Consider the following 19,698-nt stretch of genomic DNA (forward strand, 5'->3'; position numbering starts at 1 on the left):
CCGGGCGGTCTCTAACCGGGGTCGGTCTCTAACCGGGGTCGGTTTAACTCCGCACCAACCACCCCCACCGACCAACCGACACGCAGCGGGACTTGCGGCTCCGGCTTGACGTTATCGCGGCGTGATAACAGGTAAAAAATTAAGAGGAAAAGTGTGGATTGGATTACAAGCTCCCGGCCGGCCGTGGGGTAGAGAAGAAATTCCTGGAGGTGGGGAGGAGAAAAAAAAAAAAAAGAAAAAAAAAAGAAAAAAAAAAAGAAAAAAAAAGCGCCTTACAGCGTTTTAAAGTGGTATATTATGAATTAACCCCCCAAAGCACCACCCCAGCAGCAGCACTGGAGTTGCCCAGGGAGGAGCGGTTTCTCGGTGCCGTCGCGGGGGGCGATGCCGCCCGCCCCGAGGTGCGGGGGCAGCTCGGGCGGCGCCGCTGGCCCCGCGTCTCTGGCGAGTAACGGGTACGTTTTTGCGCCGGCTCTTCCCGACGCGACGGCCCCCGGGAAGGGGCGGCCGGGGGCGGGACCGGCGCGGGGCGGTGAGGGGGGGCGGGCGTCGTCGGTGATGCCCGGGGCGGCGAGAGGGAGCCGTGCTTGTCCGCGGGCGCGGAGCGGAGGCGACGGAGGTGAGCGAGAGGTGAGCCGGGGAGGAGGGTGGAGGGGCCGGGGGGCAGGGTGGAGGGGCCAGGGGCCGCGGCCGGGGCTGCGGGGCAGCCCCGCGACAGCGCCCGGGCGCAGCGAGGGGGACGGAGGTCTCGGGTTGCCCGTGAGCCGGGGCTGGGTGGCTTCATGCTCTCTCCCCGCTTGGGGAGAGGTGTGTTTTTCCACGGGGAACTTTTCCGTGAGCAGAGCGTGTCCCGGTCCACCGCGGTTCCGGCCACCAGCCGCCCGGTGGGCAGCCCTGACGGGTGGGTTGGAGCCGACCTGCCCGAGGGACGGCGGTTCCGCTCGTCCCGTCGAGCGCAGTTGCCGGGAGGGCTGCCAGGCCGGGGGGAGGCGGCCTCCTCCCTGCCCTCAGCCGGGACCCCTGCGCAGCTCTGAGTCTTAGCTTTGCAGACCCCAGTCGTAGCTTTGCAGATCGCAGTTCCTACGGTACAGGGAGGTCTCCCTCCCGGTAGTGGCAAGGCACCGTGAAGGGGAGCTACCCTCGGATCCCAACAAAGGTTTGTGAGGGTGTCTGCTGTGCAGGCATAGCTGTCGGAGGGAGCTGGTGAGGGTGGGGATGAATATAGCAGCCGTGGGGAAGGGAGCTGCATGTACAGCGTCCACCTGGGCTGTGGTCTGGAAGGGCTCCATCCCACTTGAGAAGAACGAGTTGAATGATTGAAGCTGTGGGTCCAGGTGAATGGCAGCATCATGGTGGGAGGATGAAGAGAAAAGGGTCGGATTTGATGGAGAAATGTGCAACTCCTCTTTGCCAGCAGTGTGAGCTGGTTTGGGTGCGAGGGGGGAAAGACAGCAGAACTGGGGACAGGAGAATGTGCAGGTGGCCATCGTGTTCCCTGGCAGACGTGCCCTGAAAAATGTTGGAGTCTGAGCAGGGATAAGGTCTGAGGAAGAAAGATGGAGACTCAGAATAGAGCTGCAGAAATGCTTGCTGGGGTGAGAGGGGGAAGAAAGCCCTTGAGAAAGAGGTGTAAGAAAATGTGTAACTCTTGTAACTGTAGCAATCTAGAACTAGTAATACTGCTGAAAGAAGGCAAGTTTAGAAGGTCCGGCTAAGAACGAACTATCCCAGTTAAACTAATGTGTTGTTTCCTAATGCCTGAGAGGTTGCTCGGAATAGACTGGATGTTTCTCAACCCTGAAGGAACCCTCTCGAGCTTCTGCTGAGCTCCAAAGTTTTGCACTATTATTCAAGTTGTTGTTGTTGCTGTGGAAGTCAGAGGAGCAAGTCTTACAGAGCTCAAATTTCCCTTTTTTGGTTCATGTAGCAATTCTAGCAGTGTCTTGAGGCACAGGCGCTCCATAGGAGGAAGCACCAACTAGGGAGTCATAAGTGAGGGCTCTTCTCTTGTTCGCTTGCCTCTCATTTAATGACACTAAAATGGCAGTCATCCTTGAAGGCCAGATGGTGTGATGATGAGTGAATAGCAATCTGTCTGCCATGCATTAGTTTTAGGTGTGTAATTGAGGTAGAAGCTGGTAGTTATGCCTCAAGTTTGCCTTCTCACAGAGTTTCCAGTGGCTCTCAAGGGATTGGCTGTCTGTATTTTTCCTGCTCAGGGATATCATGGGGCCAAGTTTAGTAGTTGCGGACCATGAAGCCCTTGCTGTGCGATTTGGTGTTACTGTAGAGCTAAGTTAGGTGACACTGAAAGGATGCAGCCTCCTGGCTGCCTGTTCTTGCATCTCTCTCTGTGTTGATATCTGTGCCTGTCTCGCCTCTCTCACCCTGCAGTGGAGCAAAACCAGTTCTGGGAGCTAAGCCAGTAAGAAAATAAAATCTTTCAGCAGAATTGGCTTTCAAGGCCGGTCACAGCAGGGTCAGAGGTGTGCCAAGGAAGGGAGTGGGGCTGCTTGCTTTAGCAACAATTAGACATTGCCTTAGTTTTGTCTTGTCATCAGCAGATCCTTTGGTATGAGGTACTTATGAATAATTCTACTTCCATCCTACTTTTGTTGCATTTGTTTTGTCATTAGTATAGAGAGAAGCCACTGTCTGCCTGTTACAATTACCATATAAAACCAAATATATCTATACATTCCATATATATAGAGGGGAGACCAGATGAACAGCATATAGCTCTGGATACAGCCTGCTATCAGTGCTGCTGTTGTTTGGATCAAGTTCCAGAACGTGATGGCAGGAGAGATTGGGGACACCCCTTTTGTCTTTACTGACAGCCCCTCAGTAAATCAGTGTAGCTGTACTATAATTTTGCTCCCTTAGGGTTGTGCTCCTTATGCTCATTAAAAGCTTGGACTCTGTCTTCTGGCTTTGAGATCCCTTTCTCTGCTCTCATCTGGAGTTGGGTTTTTCCCACAGGCACTCCAGAACAAAGACAGACGTAAAAATCTGTGTGTTGCTGTGTTGTTCACATTCCAGGGCAGATTCACAAATCTTATTTTTCGGGTGGTGCTTTCACTGGGAAACAGGTAATATGTTACCAGCTTATTTATTTGCTTGTAACTCGCTTCTTTGCTTGTCTCTACTGGCTTTGACAATTATCTTAAACCAGGACTGGGAACTTTGCCTAATCATTTAAATGAGTTCTGGTGGAACTTCAGATTATGGCATTGTGACCCAACCACTCCTCTCTGAGCAAGGGATTAAGTATAATTACCTTAGTATTTAGATTTTTCTGTTAAAAGGAAGGTGTTCATAGTCCACGTTTCTGTATAACTGCACAAAACCTCCCATCTGTGCAAGATACATCAGTTAATATCTCCCAGTCTTTAGTATGTTCAGCCTTGCAGTGGCTCTGTCAGACAGAAAAGTACTATTTCCGTGTTCAAAGGAGGAAGGTTGTGTTAAGAGACAGAAAAACAACCCCTGAGATCCTTGAAGAAATTTAGATGTTGACTTCAGTATGATGTCAACTTGGAAGTAAGATTTTGTGCTTCAGTTTTAATTGATGTGTTCCTTGGCCTGTAAGAAACATATTGCAGAGTAGCAAAATAAACAGAAATCCCTTGAATCCATATGTAGTCTGCTGTTGGACCATCCTTTGTCTCTAGCATGTCTCTGGATTTTAAAAGTGGAGAACGAAAGTGTCATCCAGATTAAGGGAAGGAAAAATCATTACCTATGGACCTATCAGGCTTGAAGTATTTAATCACTAGTATGCTCTGATACATTGTATCTCTTCACTTGTTAATGCTGCTGGATGCCCCGTCACATATGACTGACCTGACAGCAGTGCCTTCTCTGTTTTGCAAGATCTGCTGTGAAACTCTTGCATAAACTTGTAGGTAGCAGTAATGCTGGTGATTAACAGGATTTGCTCACTTCTTGACCCGGCTTAGTTCTGTATTCTCACAGTCTACTCATATGTGCTTATGATTCCAAAGAGCTGCTCCTTTTCTAACAATGTGCCAGTGTTTTCTTGATCTGTGAGGGTTCAAACAGTGTTTAAACTTTTAAAGTTTACACACAGCTTTTGGCCCTATTATATGATGAGTGTGCATGGCTTTCTACAAATATGCAGTAATAGGAAAATACTATTTGAAAGCCGTTGGTGGCAAAGAACCGTATCAGTTTTCTACCTGATCTACCACTAGCATCTGTCTCTTTTGTCTATTTGTCCTTTCTGCAGCCTCCCACAGCCACATTCTACCTTCTCTTTTAAGTATTGATGAGGGGTTTATGTGATCTGCTTCTTGAAAGCTAAAAGCTGTGAGGTACAAAACCTGCACCTTTCAATTAAAGAAGACCCAAATGCGAAGCTCTACAAAAAAGCATTGGGAAACTTTTCTTGACAGGATGCTGAATAGCATGCTTCTGTACTATTTTAGGAGGAAAGAGGTATATCAGTCTGACTACACACTGTAGCTCTGGTCTTGATTTTTGCCAGCCTTTCTCTACCCAGGTCTGTCCATAAATGCTCCTGCTCCCCTTTGTGCCCCACGGTGACCCTGGCATCTTTCCTTGCTCCACTGTACTCATTGCATTGCTTGGTGCTCCCAGCAAGATGAAACCCTTCACCACTCCATCCCCCAGGGACCTTGCTTTGGCACAGCAGAGCCCAGCAGCCTGACACTATACTGTGTTCCCCCAGCAGTGCACTGGGGAGCCACGGGGCGCACTGGGGAATGAGGAAGCTGGGCAGGCCCTCCCCAACCCATGCCAGCCCCTGTGAGCCAAGTGGGGCAGCCCTGGGGTGCAGCAAGCTCAGCCAGGAGCCCCACATGAGGCCCAGCCGCGGGGGTGAGGCAGCTCTGTGGCCAGGCTGGGGGTCGAGATCAATGTGACACAGGGCCAGACACAGGCACGACTGCAACGTCAGGGGCAAGAGCCTCAGTGTAAAAGCCCTCTCCATGTTTCTCAGCTCTTTCCCAGTTCCCTGCCTGCAACCCAGCTGCCTCATGCAGTGCTTTCTCCTCTGTTGAGCAATTTTATCTCCTGTCCTGCCTCACAGCTCTGGGTCGATGATGCTTGCTGAAGTCACCCAAGGTAGCTACTTCTCCCCAGTGTCTCCTGTGCTCAGCTCAAGGGCCATGGCAGAGTGGGGAGGAAGCTGTGGGGCAGAGCAATGTGGGGAAGGATGCACCTGCAATGAGGAAATGAAGGTGCTACGGCCCACAGTGAAGGAGGGACAGAGATTAAAAAAAATAAAATGAAGGGTATGCTTTGAATTACCACAGGACTTTTTGAATTGGGAGGCAGTTTTACGGCTCCCAAATCACTGGGGTGCTTTACTCTGCAGCTGAGAGCACTGACCAGCTGTACAATACCTAGTGCTGGGGCCTTTGCAGTATGTTCTGCTGTTAAGTCTGTCAGGTGCAAGTAAATCTTATCACTTTGTTTGTGAAACAGGCATAGAAATCTCAGGAAGACACCAGGCTGTAGTGTTTTACTTGTGCTTATGAAGCTTCACTAAGAAATACTCAAGGTTATTTGAGATCCTTGCAAGGACTCACGACATCTTATATTTCAATAAATAGTCTAAAGACTAGTGACAGATTTTCATGAAGTTAAGAAGAAAATTAAACTTCCTGGGTTTTTTTGCATAACATCAGGTGTCTGTGGAGGGGTGAGGGGCAGATATCCACCAGAGGGCCCTCCCACCCTGCACCACGCACCTGGGTGGTATCACCACAGGAGTGCTGCTCACTCCTGCAGAGCTCCCTGGAAGGCTTTGGGAAAGCTACAAGTCAGAAACGACGTTTCCCCTTCAGCCCTGTGTTTGTTTGAGCAGTTCAGCCCTGTATTCGAGTAGGCAGTGACGTTTCAATATTAGAAATCTCTGCTTTTCATTGGGTAGCTAAATTCTCTAGGTGAATGCCATGTGGGGTGTGAATAGCATTGAATTTTAAAAGGAATGCATTCAGAGAGGTTACATATGATCCTGATATGCACTGGTTGAGCTAAGTGCAAGTAGCATATTATCATAAAGTATGCAGAAGTGAAAGGAATCAAATGCATTATCTCTTGGTGTCTCATATGTACAGCATTAGTATCGGGGGAAGCCTTAATAAGCAAGAAACTTTAACTTAGATTCAGGTTTTGTAAAAAGATAAGGCATTTAAAATGTGTTACCTATGGTACCTGGTACCTTTGGAAAGGTCACCATATTGCCCCCTTAGGCTGTGATCATGTGAATGGCTTCATACAAACTGACCTGCAGCTGCTTCCATACAATCTGTAGCATGGGGTCAGAACCAAAAAGCACGGCTCCAACCATCAGTCCTTCACCCACCTGTCTGCTGCAGCTGCCTGATTCCAAGTATTTCTAGAGACCACTCTTGATTATTACTCTGCACAGCACTTAGTAACAGTTCAGAGTATCACTTCATATCACCACTGTCTTGGCAAATGTGCTAAACTTCAAAGAGAAAAGGTGTAAAAGTGGAAGGGACAGTGCAGAGGAGTATTATGTATGGTCTTTGGACTGAAAGATGCTGCACACTTTGCTTTGACAATTTATGTAGTCAGTAGATCTGTTTTTTTCCTAATTTGTTTTTGATGAAAGCTTTGCAAGCTATAATTTTCCATTGTGCTTGAAAGGAAGGAAATGCATATCTGTAGCTGCTCTGAAACACAGTAACTTGGAACTGATTTCTGTAAACTTTCAGCATTTTTTTTTTCTTTTTGGTTATGCTTAAGGGTACCTTAACACCAAATGTAACTGACGAGAATTGTGCCCAATGGTTATTCTAAATTCCCCTACATCTAGATTCAAGCTTAATATATTTAATTTTGGTGCACCAAATGTTACTTGAAAGTCTACCTTGACAATTCTTCTTTTATATTAGTTTGAGATTTTAAGATTTGGGTATTTTCTTCAGACTTATGTTTCCAGTGGCTTTTAGAGGAAAAGCTATAGGTAGTACACCCTGCAAAAAACTTGTCATGGCTTTCCGAGAAAATCGAAAGCAAGGGTTAAAACCTGTTGGCAGAGAGGAATGGAATTATGGATTTGATCTTCTCCATGAAGCAGCAGCAAAAAGGCTCTAGATCTTTTCTAATGTTAACCTGGGAAAACATCCTGGATTCAATATTAGGGAGCATTTAAAATCAACACTTATCCTGACCTATGTAGAAATGCTCTAAACTTCTATTGTGTCACCTTCAGTGAATTGCAGCCCTGTTTACCTTGTGGAAACTCTTGAATGGCATATTCTGTGCCATGCTGAGCCAACAGCATATTGCTTCAGCCAGGGTTAACTAACCTTCAGGGCTGAAATGGGAGTTATCTGGCAGCATGTCGAAGGCCACTTTGTGGGATGGAGGATGTTGTGATTGATGCTGGGATGTGGCACACTGTCCTGCACAGAAAGTACTATACTAAAGGTACTTCAAAATAACAAACAAGCTTATTCCTTAGGGTGAGCACCACAGTAAATTAAAAAGTGCAGCCCAGTTTCTCTGAGGGAGGACCTGTCTCTTGACTCGTACTGCTGTGATACCTGTTTGCTGCTAAGTCATCTCTGTGTTGTTCCAGCAAAGTCTTAAAGCATCTCTTTCTGGCAGGATTAGGAAACTCCCTTGCTCAGAGATTATTAATGTTTGCTTTGCTCTTTAGACACAAAGCACTTCTAAAGTAAAAACATGAGTGAATTCAAGCAAATGCAGCTGCATGTTTGCATTGGTGTGGCAGTCATTTCTGTGCTCGTGATCATTTCTTCTTGCTTTGTTTCATCAAAATTACTAGATGGGACACCAGTGGTGTATCACCATTAGCTGTCTTGTAACCTCAGGTAAGACTTCAGCAGACATGACAGGAAGAAATGGTGCTTTTGTTCCAGCTTAAGGGGTTCTTGCACTGCCCTGGAGGAGTGTGTGGTTTCTTTGGTGCTTTCACTGTTGTTGCTCAAACAGCTCTTGTAACTGCTGAGTATTTTTAAAAGAAATCAGACTGGGACATTGCTGTTTCCTCACTGTTCATATGGGAGAAGTGTTGAAGGAGCAGTAGTGTTCTTTTAACTACTCTCCCTCAGGTTTGTGCTTCAGTTGACTTGTTCTGTGGAAGCTAAATCATCAGAAAAGCTTCCTATTTATTTTGTAGGCAAAACTTTCCCCCTTTTGTTGGAAACTTCTCCTTAGGTTGGTTTAGCTGCAACACAAACCTTTGCTTTCCGGAGAAGGATGTACAGGTGGGTGGCAGTGCTGGGAGGTCCTTACCTTCCTGCTTAACTGGTAGAGAGTCATTTGGCATGTGCTAAGGAGGCATTTGGGGTAAGCTGTTGACAGGCTTGAGCAAATTAGAAAATGAGTTCTCTGGAAAGTGAAACCACCAATAAATAGTTAGCAAGTCCTTTTGCATTGAAAGTATGTAAATGATGATGTGTCATGGTCACTCATTTTTGTTTAAACAGTTTATAGAGAATTGTACAGGGAGCTTTTGGAAGCAGATGTTGCCACAAAGGGAAATAAATACACAAGTCTTTTGGGAAGTCAGTAACCTTGACCATCCAATGTGTTTTATAACCAGTTTTGTTTCCACTGTGAAGAGCTGTTCACCAGTTGGTAATCCAACATTCAAATCCAGATTTCACCCTCACAGCGGGGAAAAAAAGCAAGCTAGGGACTTCTCTGTATTTAAACATTACAAGGTGCTCTGTATTAGGTGTAACTGGCAGGGCTTGGCGAGCTGGGGGCTGCAGGGGTAACCTCTGTGGAAAGGAGCCGTGAGCTGCACTATGCTGATTCCAGCTGGTTCCAGCAAGCTCCAAAATAGATGAAAGCAGCTTATTGCACACCAAAACTGCAATGGATCAGAGCAGCACATGGTGCTTCTGCTCAGATGTATTTAAGAAAGGGTGGTAGCTGCTGGGGACAGGAGTCACAGAAAGGAAACGGGGAAGAGGCACATGAGGAGACACAGAAGGGCACACATGGGGCAGGAGGCACAAAGGGACATGTGTGAGGACAAATAAAAATGAGAAACAAAAGCAAAGATGTGAGGAGACACAGGAGGAGTTGTTAGTGGAGACACAAGAGGACATGAAAAGACGTGTCTGCAGCAGAAGGAGGAAGAAATGGAGGAGACATGTGGAAGGGGACATTATTCTGGTACATGGCTGGAGTTGTTCTCTTGGAAGGACATGCTCTATGCTGGAGAAGGTACCCTTGAGGGACTGCAACCTATAGCGGGGCAGGGATACCACTGAGGATCTGCGACCTATGGAGGACCCACACCAGGACAGGGACACCCCTGAAGGACTATCGCCCAGGGAGAACCTGTGCCAGACCAGGTACACATCAAGGGACTGCAGGCTGTGAGGGACACATGCTGGAGCAGTGGAGCAGTAAGAAGCAAGGAGCAGTGGGGGAAAAGTGAGATGCAAGGAGCAGCCAAGAGAAACTGTTGTGTGCTGACCTATGACCTGTGCTGCCTGTTGCCTCACTGAAGGGATTGGGACAGACTGAGTGTAACCCACAGTGAAAACAAGAGAAGTGGAGACTAGGAGGGGGGGAGGTGTTGGACTGAAGATGAGCCTGGGGAAAGAGGAGGAAAGGTATTTCGCAAAGTGTTTGTTTAATTGTTCGTTGGTCATCTTGTACCTGAATCAGTAATTAAAAGTTTATGTTAATTTGTAATAAATTAAGTGAAATTCCCCAAGTCAATAAAGTTTTGCCTGTGGCAGTATATTCATTATTCTGGGATGTAAAGTGGTTGAGCAATGACATGGCCAAACAGTATGAACTTCTGTCACATCCCACCAAGGAGGGAGGAAGAGATGTCTCAGATTCATTGGTCCACTTGTTTGGAATAGAATATACATGATACTTAAGGTCTGTAAACAGACTTTTATTTTGCAGCTTGGCCCAATCAGTGAATAACTTAGTGGGATAAAGTTTTACGGCATGTGTGGGGGTTTATACCTTATGTTACTTATTACTTATTAAAAGGAAAGCAAAAGAATAGAAAGAGAGAAAAGACAGATATCACCACCCTTTCAGCTCCCGCGATGTGTATGGTGGGGTTTGTAGTCTTGGATCCAGCAATGCATATTGTAATAAGTCCTCCAGTGCTTGGCTCAGTTCCTGTGATGACAATGGTGGGCAGAGTAGTCCTCAGGATGGTGGGCACGCTGCCAGTGCTTGTTCATGTGTGGTTTTTATAGCCAAATTCCTGCCTCCCAGTTGCCTGCTTGAGTAATCCTTGATCTTCTGTGCAGGCATCACCGACGTGTGACTGCGAAAGGTGGAAGAGTCCTGAAGGGCCTCAGGCAATCTTCAAGGGTATTGGGCAGTCTGAGGTCTTCTCCCTTAGTGCCATGCCTATCAGAACATGGGACTGTGCACCCTTCAGCACACCTCTGCCTCCTGTTGCAGTTGGCCTTTTACATGTGGTTTATCACTGTCATGTAAACTGCTCACTTGCCTTATTGTGATGTCCTGCCTCCTGTGGCTCATTTTTGCAGAACTGGTTTTGCCACAATGTTCGAGACATTACCCTTTCGGTCTCTCACACCACCCCATGGCTCAAACATTGTACTTTAATTCTTTGTCCAAGGGTGATGATTCTGACATGACAGATAGAGGATAGAGGATGAAAAGACAAGGGAAGAGGGAGATGGGTTTCAAACATTGTCTATATAGTCTTCATCTAGGGCAGTAATTTTCACATAACGGGTAGAGGATAGAGATAAGAGTTGCAAAATCGTACATTAGCAAGGCCAATCATCAAAACCAAAAAACCATAAATCAACATAATAACAATATCTAAAAGCCATTTTCCCCAACCCGTAAGTTCTAATGATTTTAAGAGAGAGTTGTACCAAGGTCCAGGGCTCCAGCTGTTAGACCAGTCCTTTGGCTTCTGTATGGGAATAATGCAAGAATGGCAACAAGGATAATTTTAGATATGCTCAAGTGACTTCAGCTGGGGTGTAGAAAAACACATAAATCACAAGTAGAACCTCTGTGTTTAGATAGCAGGCCTGTGAAAAGAGTCGTAAAGCACACTATGATATATCCTTGAGATTCCTGCAGTCAAAGATCATAGCAGCGTGGTAAATTGTGCCTGCATGAGTCCTTATATACAGGCCAAAATGAGCAGGCTCATAGATCTTCAACCAGGACTGAATTCTGCAGCACCTGTGTCTCTGCTGGTGTTACCTCTGCCCAGGAGCTTAAGTGCTGTTTCAGAGTTTCCCTGGTAGTGAGGTAACAAAAACAAATTTGCTCTTTGCAATTGCATTTGTGGCCTCTTGTTCTTGAGACCTGCCTGCGTTGGCTCACACAGCTGCATTGCCTGGAAAAACCCTCTGGTTTGCTACTATACTGCAAGGAAGGGGTATGCAGGTAACATTATAGGACCAGTAACAAGTTTGGTTTCACAGCTTTCCCCAAGTAGTATTGCTCAGGAGTTGATACAAAGCTTTTGAGTATTCAGTCCATGTCACATCACTTTTCCACAGCTGTCCATCTTTCTGTTCAAGAAAATGGGTCTCAATTATTCCGCACGTTGTTTTCCCACAGTGTGATTAAGGCTCTTTAACTCATTTTCCAATATTTTTGTAAGATTCAAACTAATTATTGCAAATTTAAATCCTTCTGCGAGCGAGCTGGGGAAGGCAACACATATCACCTGGCCTGTCTGGTTCCAAATACGCACGAACCCTTGTATTAATTCCCAAGCTAAGTTTGATATATTCTGGTTATGCACTGGCAAAACCAGTGTTAGTCCTATACAACATTTGAATATACATATATTCCACACCATTTTTTCCTTGTAAGATAAAAGTGAGCTAAAAGAGAACTAACATATAAAAAAAAATCCACAAACAGACTATAATAACAATACTAGAAGGCAATGTAAACTTCCTTTTAAAAAAAAAAAAAATATATATATTGAAGGGATGCTCCACTGGATGCTGCTCTGGTGTTCTTTCCCATGGATGTCAGTAGCTTTCTGTGCATAAGTGTTCACTGGTGTCTTTAAAATGAGGGGTACAGTGCCAATGGTGGGTAGTTCTACGAGGACAGGTTATTTGGTGTAGTGGAGAGGGGCCACAGGATCCTCGTTTTCCTTTTTCCTGGAAGAATAGAGGGGGCTTGGGGACAGAAAGTGTTAAGTTGGGAACAACCACTGGCCCAGTCTTGAACCACCCCAGTAGTAAAGTTATAGATAGTTTGCGGTTTTAAGGAGGTCAGGGGGAGTAGGTAATAAGCAACCCCCCCCCGAACAGTTTCTGTGAGCCTCCTTAAGTGAACTCACTGACCACCACCTGGCTCACTTATGTGCACACCACGTCCATTTTCCCAGCCTCAGGTCAATTAAATCTCCCTCAGGAGCAGTAGGTGTCTTAGGGGCAATTGTCATCCCACCGGATCGGAGCTCTGCCCTCATGCTACTCTGAGCTGGCAGTTCACTTTTATGGAGTGTCTTCCATACCGTGATAAGCTTTTCCAAGGCCATGGTAGGCATTCCATCTGTTAAATCTCAGGGAATTCCCCCCTCAATTCTTTCAACCCACACTAACTTTCTCTTTGTCCCTGAGGCTCTCGGGCCACGGGGTCAATTTTCCCGCTGTTCCACTCTCTATAGGTCAGCTTTTGATCAGTTCCTGAGCCACCTCCCCGCAAGTCATGGCTCAACCCCTTTGGGGACCTTGCCTCCCCCCTCCCTGCAGGGTTAGTCATCCCTTACGTGGTTTTGCAGATGCACTGCATTCAGTCTCAGTGGGTCAGGAAGGGCACAGATCAGGGGAATCATCCTGTCAGGGTCTGCATTTGGCAACATCAGGGAAGGTTGTTGGGCAACTAGGTGCCTGTTGTGCATTAACTGGAGGCAGGCAGCCTTTTGGAAACTTTCAGTCAAATGATTTACAAATGATTTTCAGTCAAATGGGGGTTTCAATGCATACTGGGTCTCCCCTTTTTAAAGGGTACAGCTCCCCTGCCCAATAAGCAGCTCATTGAGTTAACAACCACAGCTCTCTTTGATCATTATTAGTCAAAAATACATCAGGCCTCCGATACCCTTGTGCTTCCTCTTCTGAGAGCAGGATTCGATCTCCACCCATTAATGAAATTCTCCAAATATATTCTGTTTCCGTTTCTTGAGCTAACCTACTATATTTCTCCTGAATCTTTGATAATTAATCCACCGAGTGTAGTATTCTTAGGGTGGTAACTTGTGGAGCTGCCCCTGCTTGGCCATCATCAGTAGTTTCAGTTTTAATAAGGGGCCTCGTAACAACGAGCAACAGCTTGCCCATTTTGGGGATAAAATACTTCCTGACTAATTTCCAATTCTTTAGTTAGATGCAAGGGTTTAAGACCCTGCTTCTCACCCATTTGTGCTAGGCTGGTAAATCTGGGCTTACTGTTCAAAACAGAATCAAGATCCATGTGGTCATCTGATCCCTGCCTATGTTCTTCCGATTCAGACCATAAGATTTTTCTCTCGGTCTAATGCATCTGATAGAGCTGCATGAGTAGTACTGCATTCCGTGACTAATTGGTCCTGTAAGAACTTAACCATTTCTTGCCTGGCTTATTTGTCCAAGTGCCTGTCCTTTGAGCTGCCACTAGAGCCACTCCTAACACAGTGCACACTGTGGCTTTTCCCTTTCCCTGATGCAGTTTTTTTGCTTTAGCGAGGGTGGTAATTCTTTCTGCCAGCACTTTTGGATCATGACAATTAATAAGTAATGTGGTTAAAAAAGAAGATCTCACTCGTTCACTCTTCTTCTTTTACAACACGAGTGCAGTGATAGAAAGAAAAGGGAGAGAACAGAGGGAGGGGAGATAGCAGGGTCTTGTCATTTCTTGCAACTACATGGAAAAAAAGTTTGTGTTACCCTCTTAGAGTCTAAAGGAAAGCAGGGGGCTATGGAGGGGAAGGGCAGCTCACTGTGATGTGTCTATTCCCAGGCACAGCAGTGCTTGGTGCTACCAGCTGAATGGAATGATGTGTCATTGTCTACAGGTAGGGTAGAAGTGCTCCAAAATGGTCTCTCTGAGAGACTGAAGACATGTTGAAAAATCATAGAATGATAAAGCTTTTGTTCAAATGGAGAGAAAAAATTGAGAAATAGAAGAATCTCAGTGGAGATTTTTTTTTCAACTAAGATTCACCTGAAATGGAAAATTCGGTTCTGTTATTAAGCTGACCCATAGGTATCTGTAGCAGGCATAATGTTATTCTCTATTACATTCTGCACATTTTTGGTTTGTGTCACAAAATTTCTGTTTTTGCTGTTGGATTGTATTGTTTTTATTTCTTTCAAATTATGCAAGTTTTTACCAAAAGGGAAACAGGGATTCAAGTAGAGAAGACACTAAAATGTTTTGCGTCTTTCAGATATATATTTTTTCTTTAAAGAATATATCCTGTGTGAAATGTTACTGGTTTTTTCTTTACTAAGAGCCTGGCACCGCTTTGACTATTCAGGCTTTGAGGAAGGTATTGGCACATGGATGACAGCGTCCTTCAGTTAGACTGTGCATTGACACACTGTTGTGGTTTAACCCCAGCTAGCAATCAAAACCATGATATCCACTTGCTTGATCCCCCTCCAGCCCCAAGTAGGGGAGAGAATTGAAAGGGAAGGGAGAAACTAATGGTTTGAGATAAAAACAGTTTAATAAAATAACTAAAGAATACTAATATAGTAATACTAGTACTGATAATATATAAATTAAAAATAAATATAAAATAAGTGATACTCAATGCAATTCCTTAAAAACTCCATCCATGCCACACAGCCAGTCCCAGGAAGTGAGCACCCTTGTCCCGAACAGCCAGTCCTGGGGAGAGAGAAAAAAGACAGAAAGGCCCAAAGGCCAACTGCAAAACGGCGGAACAGCAAAAGGCCGAACTAAAGGAACTACCAAAAGGAACTGAGCAGAAACTGAGCTGAACGGGAATGGATCTAATGAGCTGGAAAAACCGACTCCAACTATATATAAGAAAAATGGCGCTAATGGTATGGAGTATTTTCACTGATCAGCCTCGATGTCAGTCAAGCTCTGTCACATCCATGCCCCCTTTCCTAGCTGCCTCGCACCTGCAGATAGCCCAGAAAGACCTTGGTGTCCCAGACAACGCCTAAGATATCAGTGAGTTCTTACATTCTCTTCATGCCAACTCAAAAACACAGTGAAGTTACTTGAAGAAAACATTAACTCTGTCCCAGGGTGCTATCTTGTTATTCTCAAACTAAATCCAAACGATGACTGTGCTAGCTATGAAAGAGTTTCTAACTGCATGAGGGAAACTGATTTGATTTCAGCTCAACGAGCGCATGCACCTTATTTCAGACTGTCAAAAACTGTTGGACTTTCTGGCAGATAAACTCAGCTCTACTCTTCCATCTGTGAAAACATATCTCTTTATGGTTAAATCTACACTTTGGACTTCAAAGATGTTAACTTGGGGGCTGGCCAGGACAGTCACACCAGGCTTGTAGAAGTGGAAATAGCACTGTGTATCCCAGCTCAACTGCCTGACAGGAGGCTATATAGGTGTGCTCCTACACTTGAGTGTACTGCTGGAGAAGGTCTGGCTCTGTGGGTAGGATAGGTGGGAAAAGAGGATAATGTGTCTTTTAAAGATGACTGCTGTAGCGAAGGCTTAGTGTTTGTTTTACTTTGACAAAATGTGGTTTTAAATGGTGTAAGAGAAAAATATTATTTTTGCAGTGAAGGTAAGTGTTAAGTACTTTAAGTCTAGAAGCTTAAATGTAAAATGAAGAGCATGGCCAAGAACAGGGGTGCTGTGTAAAGGAACATTGTAAACTCTACCATGTTGTGGAGCTTTGTAGCAAATATGGGACACAGGGTGGTTAATGAGGAATAAACGGAAGGGAAACAAGTACCATTCCGTGATTCTGGGTGCTGAGAACTCTTGATGGGAACGGATTGGGACTTAGATGAGTTCTCAGTTTTGGGATGGCTGGTGGGTGGTTCTCCTCTGGGGAAATGAAACACCTCAGAAGCAGCTGTCCCACTCACTGTCAGGTGCCAGGATCATTAGCATGGCAGCAAACTGGAGGACAAGAGGGAATCTAAAATCCTAGTGTCTAGGGTTAGAATAATAGAATTGTCTTGGTTGGAAAAGACCTTTGAGATAATTGAGTCCAACTATTGACATGGCACTGCCAAGTCCACTTCTAAACCATGTCCCTAAGAACCTCATCTATTATACATGAAACATTTCATTTGTTAATCCCATGTGTGAAGACTATATTCTTCAAAGCACAGCAGTCAGGAGAAAATACTTGGAAATGCAACAAATATAAAAGTATAACTTACTAACTAGCAAGTAATATAAGATTTCAGTAGTAACTGAAGTATTCTCTTTTACTATTTCAAGCTGGAACCCTGAAGCCTAAAACAACTCCCACATTTTAGCACTGACAGAGAACTGCAATACATGTCTGCTTTGATGAAGATAAAATTGGATAAATGCTGTATTTCCTTACAAGTAGTAGGCATCCAGGGAAGTAAGGGTCAGTCTTGGTTTGTGATAAACAAAGGGAGAGGTTTGACCATATTTTTTTTCTGAAGAAGAGTTGTCTTTGCTAGAGGGCAACATATCATACCAGATCCAACAGCCTGAGAGAGGTGAGACTGCTGCTGCTCCGTGTCCAGACAGTAATGAGGCTGAAGATGCATGCCCACAAAGGACACATATGTACTACATCTATACGCACGTATACATGTCTGGCCACATAGATCACAGTTGCTGGCACACACACAGCTGGCCAGGACTTGCCATGTGCCATAGCCGATTCCTCTGTGCTCTCACCTTTAGAGACACACAGGTGCTCTCACACCCAGAGCTGGCCCTTAGGAGCCCACTCATGTTCCTGGCTCCCAAGCCACTCTGTATACTCACAGACTGGTCCAGTTGATCTTTGCTAGCTGTCGCACACTTGTGCACCCACACTCACTCCAGCTGCTGGCACCACGGACACATGGACCTTCAACTTGCGGTCTGACCCCAGTTGCTGCATTCACGTCCCGATATGCATGTGTGTATACAGAATAGGAAACCCTCACCTAGGAAAGAGTCAGAAAGGAATTTAATAAGAAGACAGTAGACTACACTTATCAGGGCACAACCAGGCAAACATACTGACCAGCAAGCTAATTACCTGCATCTTGCCTTTTTTATCACCTTACACCTCAATTTTCCCCTTCTCGTTCCTCCCCAAATCACCTAAACGCCTTTCTTGCCCCACTTTTTGTTCCTTTGCAAAATATCTCATAATAAGTCCTGTGTGATTCCAAACTGCACCCCATAGTATGTCTCACTCCTAGGCAGTAAGCCCTGTAGTCTGAAAGCGGATCTGGAGAGCTGCTTCTGGTGACTGTGGTGATGAGTTTCATGCCTGGACACTGGGGTTGAGGCTTTGCTGGGATAGCAAACTCCTCTGGAGACCTTCATCTGAGATCCTGCCTGCCATTGTGCTCCTGTACTCCTCTGTGCTTGGGTAGATGGGCTGATGGCCTCTGTGATGGACGTGGGATTATCCTAGCAGGGTGTATTTGGGTTCCTCCTCCTGTCATCAAGCCTCTGAGCTTTTTGTGGGTGTGCAGATGAGCTTGTTGCATAACCTTACAACCTGAACATGGGCTGTGGTTTCTGATGGGGCATTGTTGCAGCATGGAGAAGCCAGGATGCTTTTTTAAAGACGACCTAAAGGCATAATGCAAGCATGCCAGCATGAAGGAGAATAAGGCATGTGGCTCTGCCATAGTACTGTCCTGGGGCTCGTGGTCTGCTGCCTTCTCTGTCAATGTCTTTTTCTTCTTTCCTTCAGATCACGACGCTTGTCTTGGGAGAGCAGGCTCTGATGAGAATGAGAATGCTCAGGATGCCCAGCTGCCTGCTAAAACTGACCAGGGTGGTGCTGAGCCACAAGCTCAGGGCTCTGTTTATCCTCGTCTTTAAGTTCACATCCTTTGCCTCCCTCATGTTGTACTGGAGAATCACAGAGGACCCTAAGGGCAGGGGCCAAGTCTACAGCTTGCCTGTTGAAATCCACTGCGCTCGCTCCGTGCCTTCTCCTCCCCATGCCATTGCTGGTGGCCACCCTCCTTCCCCAGGGGATGTGTTTTTTGTGGAGACCTCCGAGCAAATTAACCCAAGTTACCTGTTCACGTGCTCTGTGGAGTCAGCAGCCCGGGCGCACCCTGGGACACGGGTTGTGGTGCTCATGAAAGGCCTGGCAAAGGGGAATGTCTCATTGCCCAACCACTGGGCATTCTCATTGCTGAGGTGCTTCCCCAATGTGGAGATCCGGCCCCTGGACTTGGCAGAGCTTTTCTCAGGAACACCTCTGGCAAAGTGGTACTCGCAGGCTCAGCACCGTTGGGAGCCTTATTTCTTACCTATCCTGTCTGATGCCTGCAGAATTGCCATCATGTGGAAATTTGGTGGCATCTACCTGGACACAGACTTCATTGTGCTGAAGAACTTGAAGAACCTCACCAATGTACTTGGTACCCAGTCCAAGTATGTACTGAATGGGGCTTTTCTGTCGTTTAAGCCCAAACACAAGTTCATAGAGCTTTGTATGCAGGACTTTGTGGAGAACTACAACAGCTGGATCTGGGGGCACCAGGGCCCACAGCTCCTAACACGTGTCTTTAAGAAGTGGTGCTCCATCAGGAGTCTTCGGAGCAGTACAAGCTGCAAAGGAGTGAGTGCTCTGCCCCGTGAGGCTTTTTATCCCATTCGGTGGCAGGACTGGAAGAAATACTTTGAAGTGGTCAGCTCCTTGGAGCTTCAGCACCTCTTTCGTAACACCTACGCAGTGCATGTATGGAACAAGAAGAGCCAAGGGACAAGGTTAGAGATCCCATCCCAGGCTCTGCTGGCTCAGCTGCATTCTCAGTTCTGCCCTGCCACGTATGAAATCATGAAGAAGGACTCTGAACGGCAGTGACTTAGGGGTCACCTAAGAGGTGTTGCCCAGGAGTCCACAACTCTCCTGCTGTTCTACCACCAATGAACGTTCTTTAAAAGTGAGGTGGTGAGAGTGGCGGATAAATGCCATTTGTGGGGTGTAGGTGGAGCTTGTAGGTTCAGCCAATGTCTGTGCAGCTCTTTGTCTTGATTTTAGCTGCCTACCAGCAACACTTTGTTTCTTTTCAGGACCTTTCTTCTGCTCTGCTTGGTCAGGTAGAGAAATCTCAGGAGGGGAGCAAGTGCTGGGCCACTCGTGGCAGCCTCCATCAGCCTTTGAGAGGAGAAGGGCACCTTTCTGTGGCTGTAAAACTGGAAGAGGCCTTTGTAGAAATGCATATCTCATCACCTGATTCTCAGGACTTCCGAAGTGCGATCCTCAAAGCAACAAAAGGAGATGGGAGAGCAAAGAACAGGAACTGAGGAGGAAGTTAAGGATGTGCTAGAGGCAGTGTCCTGAGAAAAATACAGAGGAAGACAGACAGGAGAGAAAGGGCTAAAGCAATCACTTTCTTTTCATTCCCTTCTCTTCTGAAGCCTTTAGTGGAGGACAATTTCTCATGTCTGGTTGCACAGGCTGCTGCAGTCGCTGTTCGACGTCATAGATTAAAGATGTAGAAATTTGGTGTGAATAAGAACATGAGGATCTGAGGCCAGCTTATCATTTA

The 19,698-nt window shown here is 46.0% G+C and overlaps 2 protein-coding genes across 2 annotated transcripts in view; both read left to right on the forward strand.

Moving 5' to 3' along the window:
* The first annotated feature begins 482 nt into the window (after nucleotides 1–482).
* Nucleotides 483–19,022, forward strand: LOC135984601 (lactosylceramide 4-alpha-galactosyltransferase-like). The gene is made up of 2 exons (XM_065627085.1): nucleotides 483–630; nucleotides 17,883–19,022. Exons 1-2 carry the CDS (start codon nucleotides 559–561, stop codon nucleotides 19,008–19,010), a joined length of 1,200 nt encoding a protein of 399 aa, XP_065483157.1. The 5' UTR covers nucleotides 483–558; the 3' UTR covers nucleotides 19,011–19,022.
* The window catches only part of LOC135984602 (lactosylceramide 4-alpha-galactosyltransferase-like), a 31,420-nt gene continuing 12,306 nt past the window's right edge, over nucleotides 585–19,698 (forward strand). Inside the window, exon 1 of the mRNA XM_065627089.1 lies at nucleotides 585–630. The gene's annotated coding sequence lies outside the window, so the exon portion shown is untranslated. The remainder of the gene's footprint in view (nucleotides 631–19,698) is intronic.

This window comes from Caloenas nicobarica, chromosome 1, assembly GCF_036013445.1.
Source record: "Caloenas nicobarica isolate bCalNic1 chromosome 1, bCalNic1.hap1, whole genome shotgun sequence".
Taxonomy (NCBI): domain Eukaryota; kingdom Metazoa; phylum Chordata; class Aves; order Columbiformes; family Columbidae; genus Caloenas; species Caloenas nicobarica.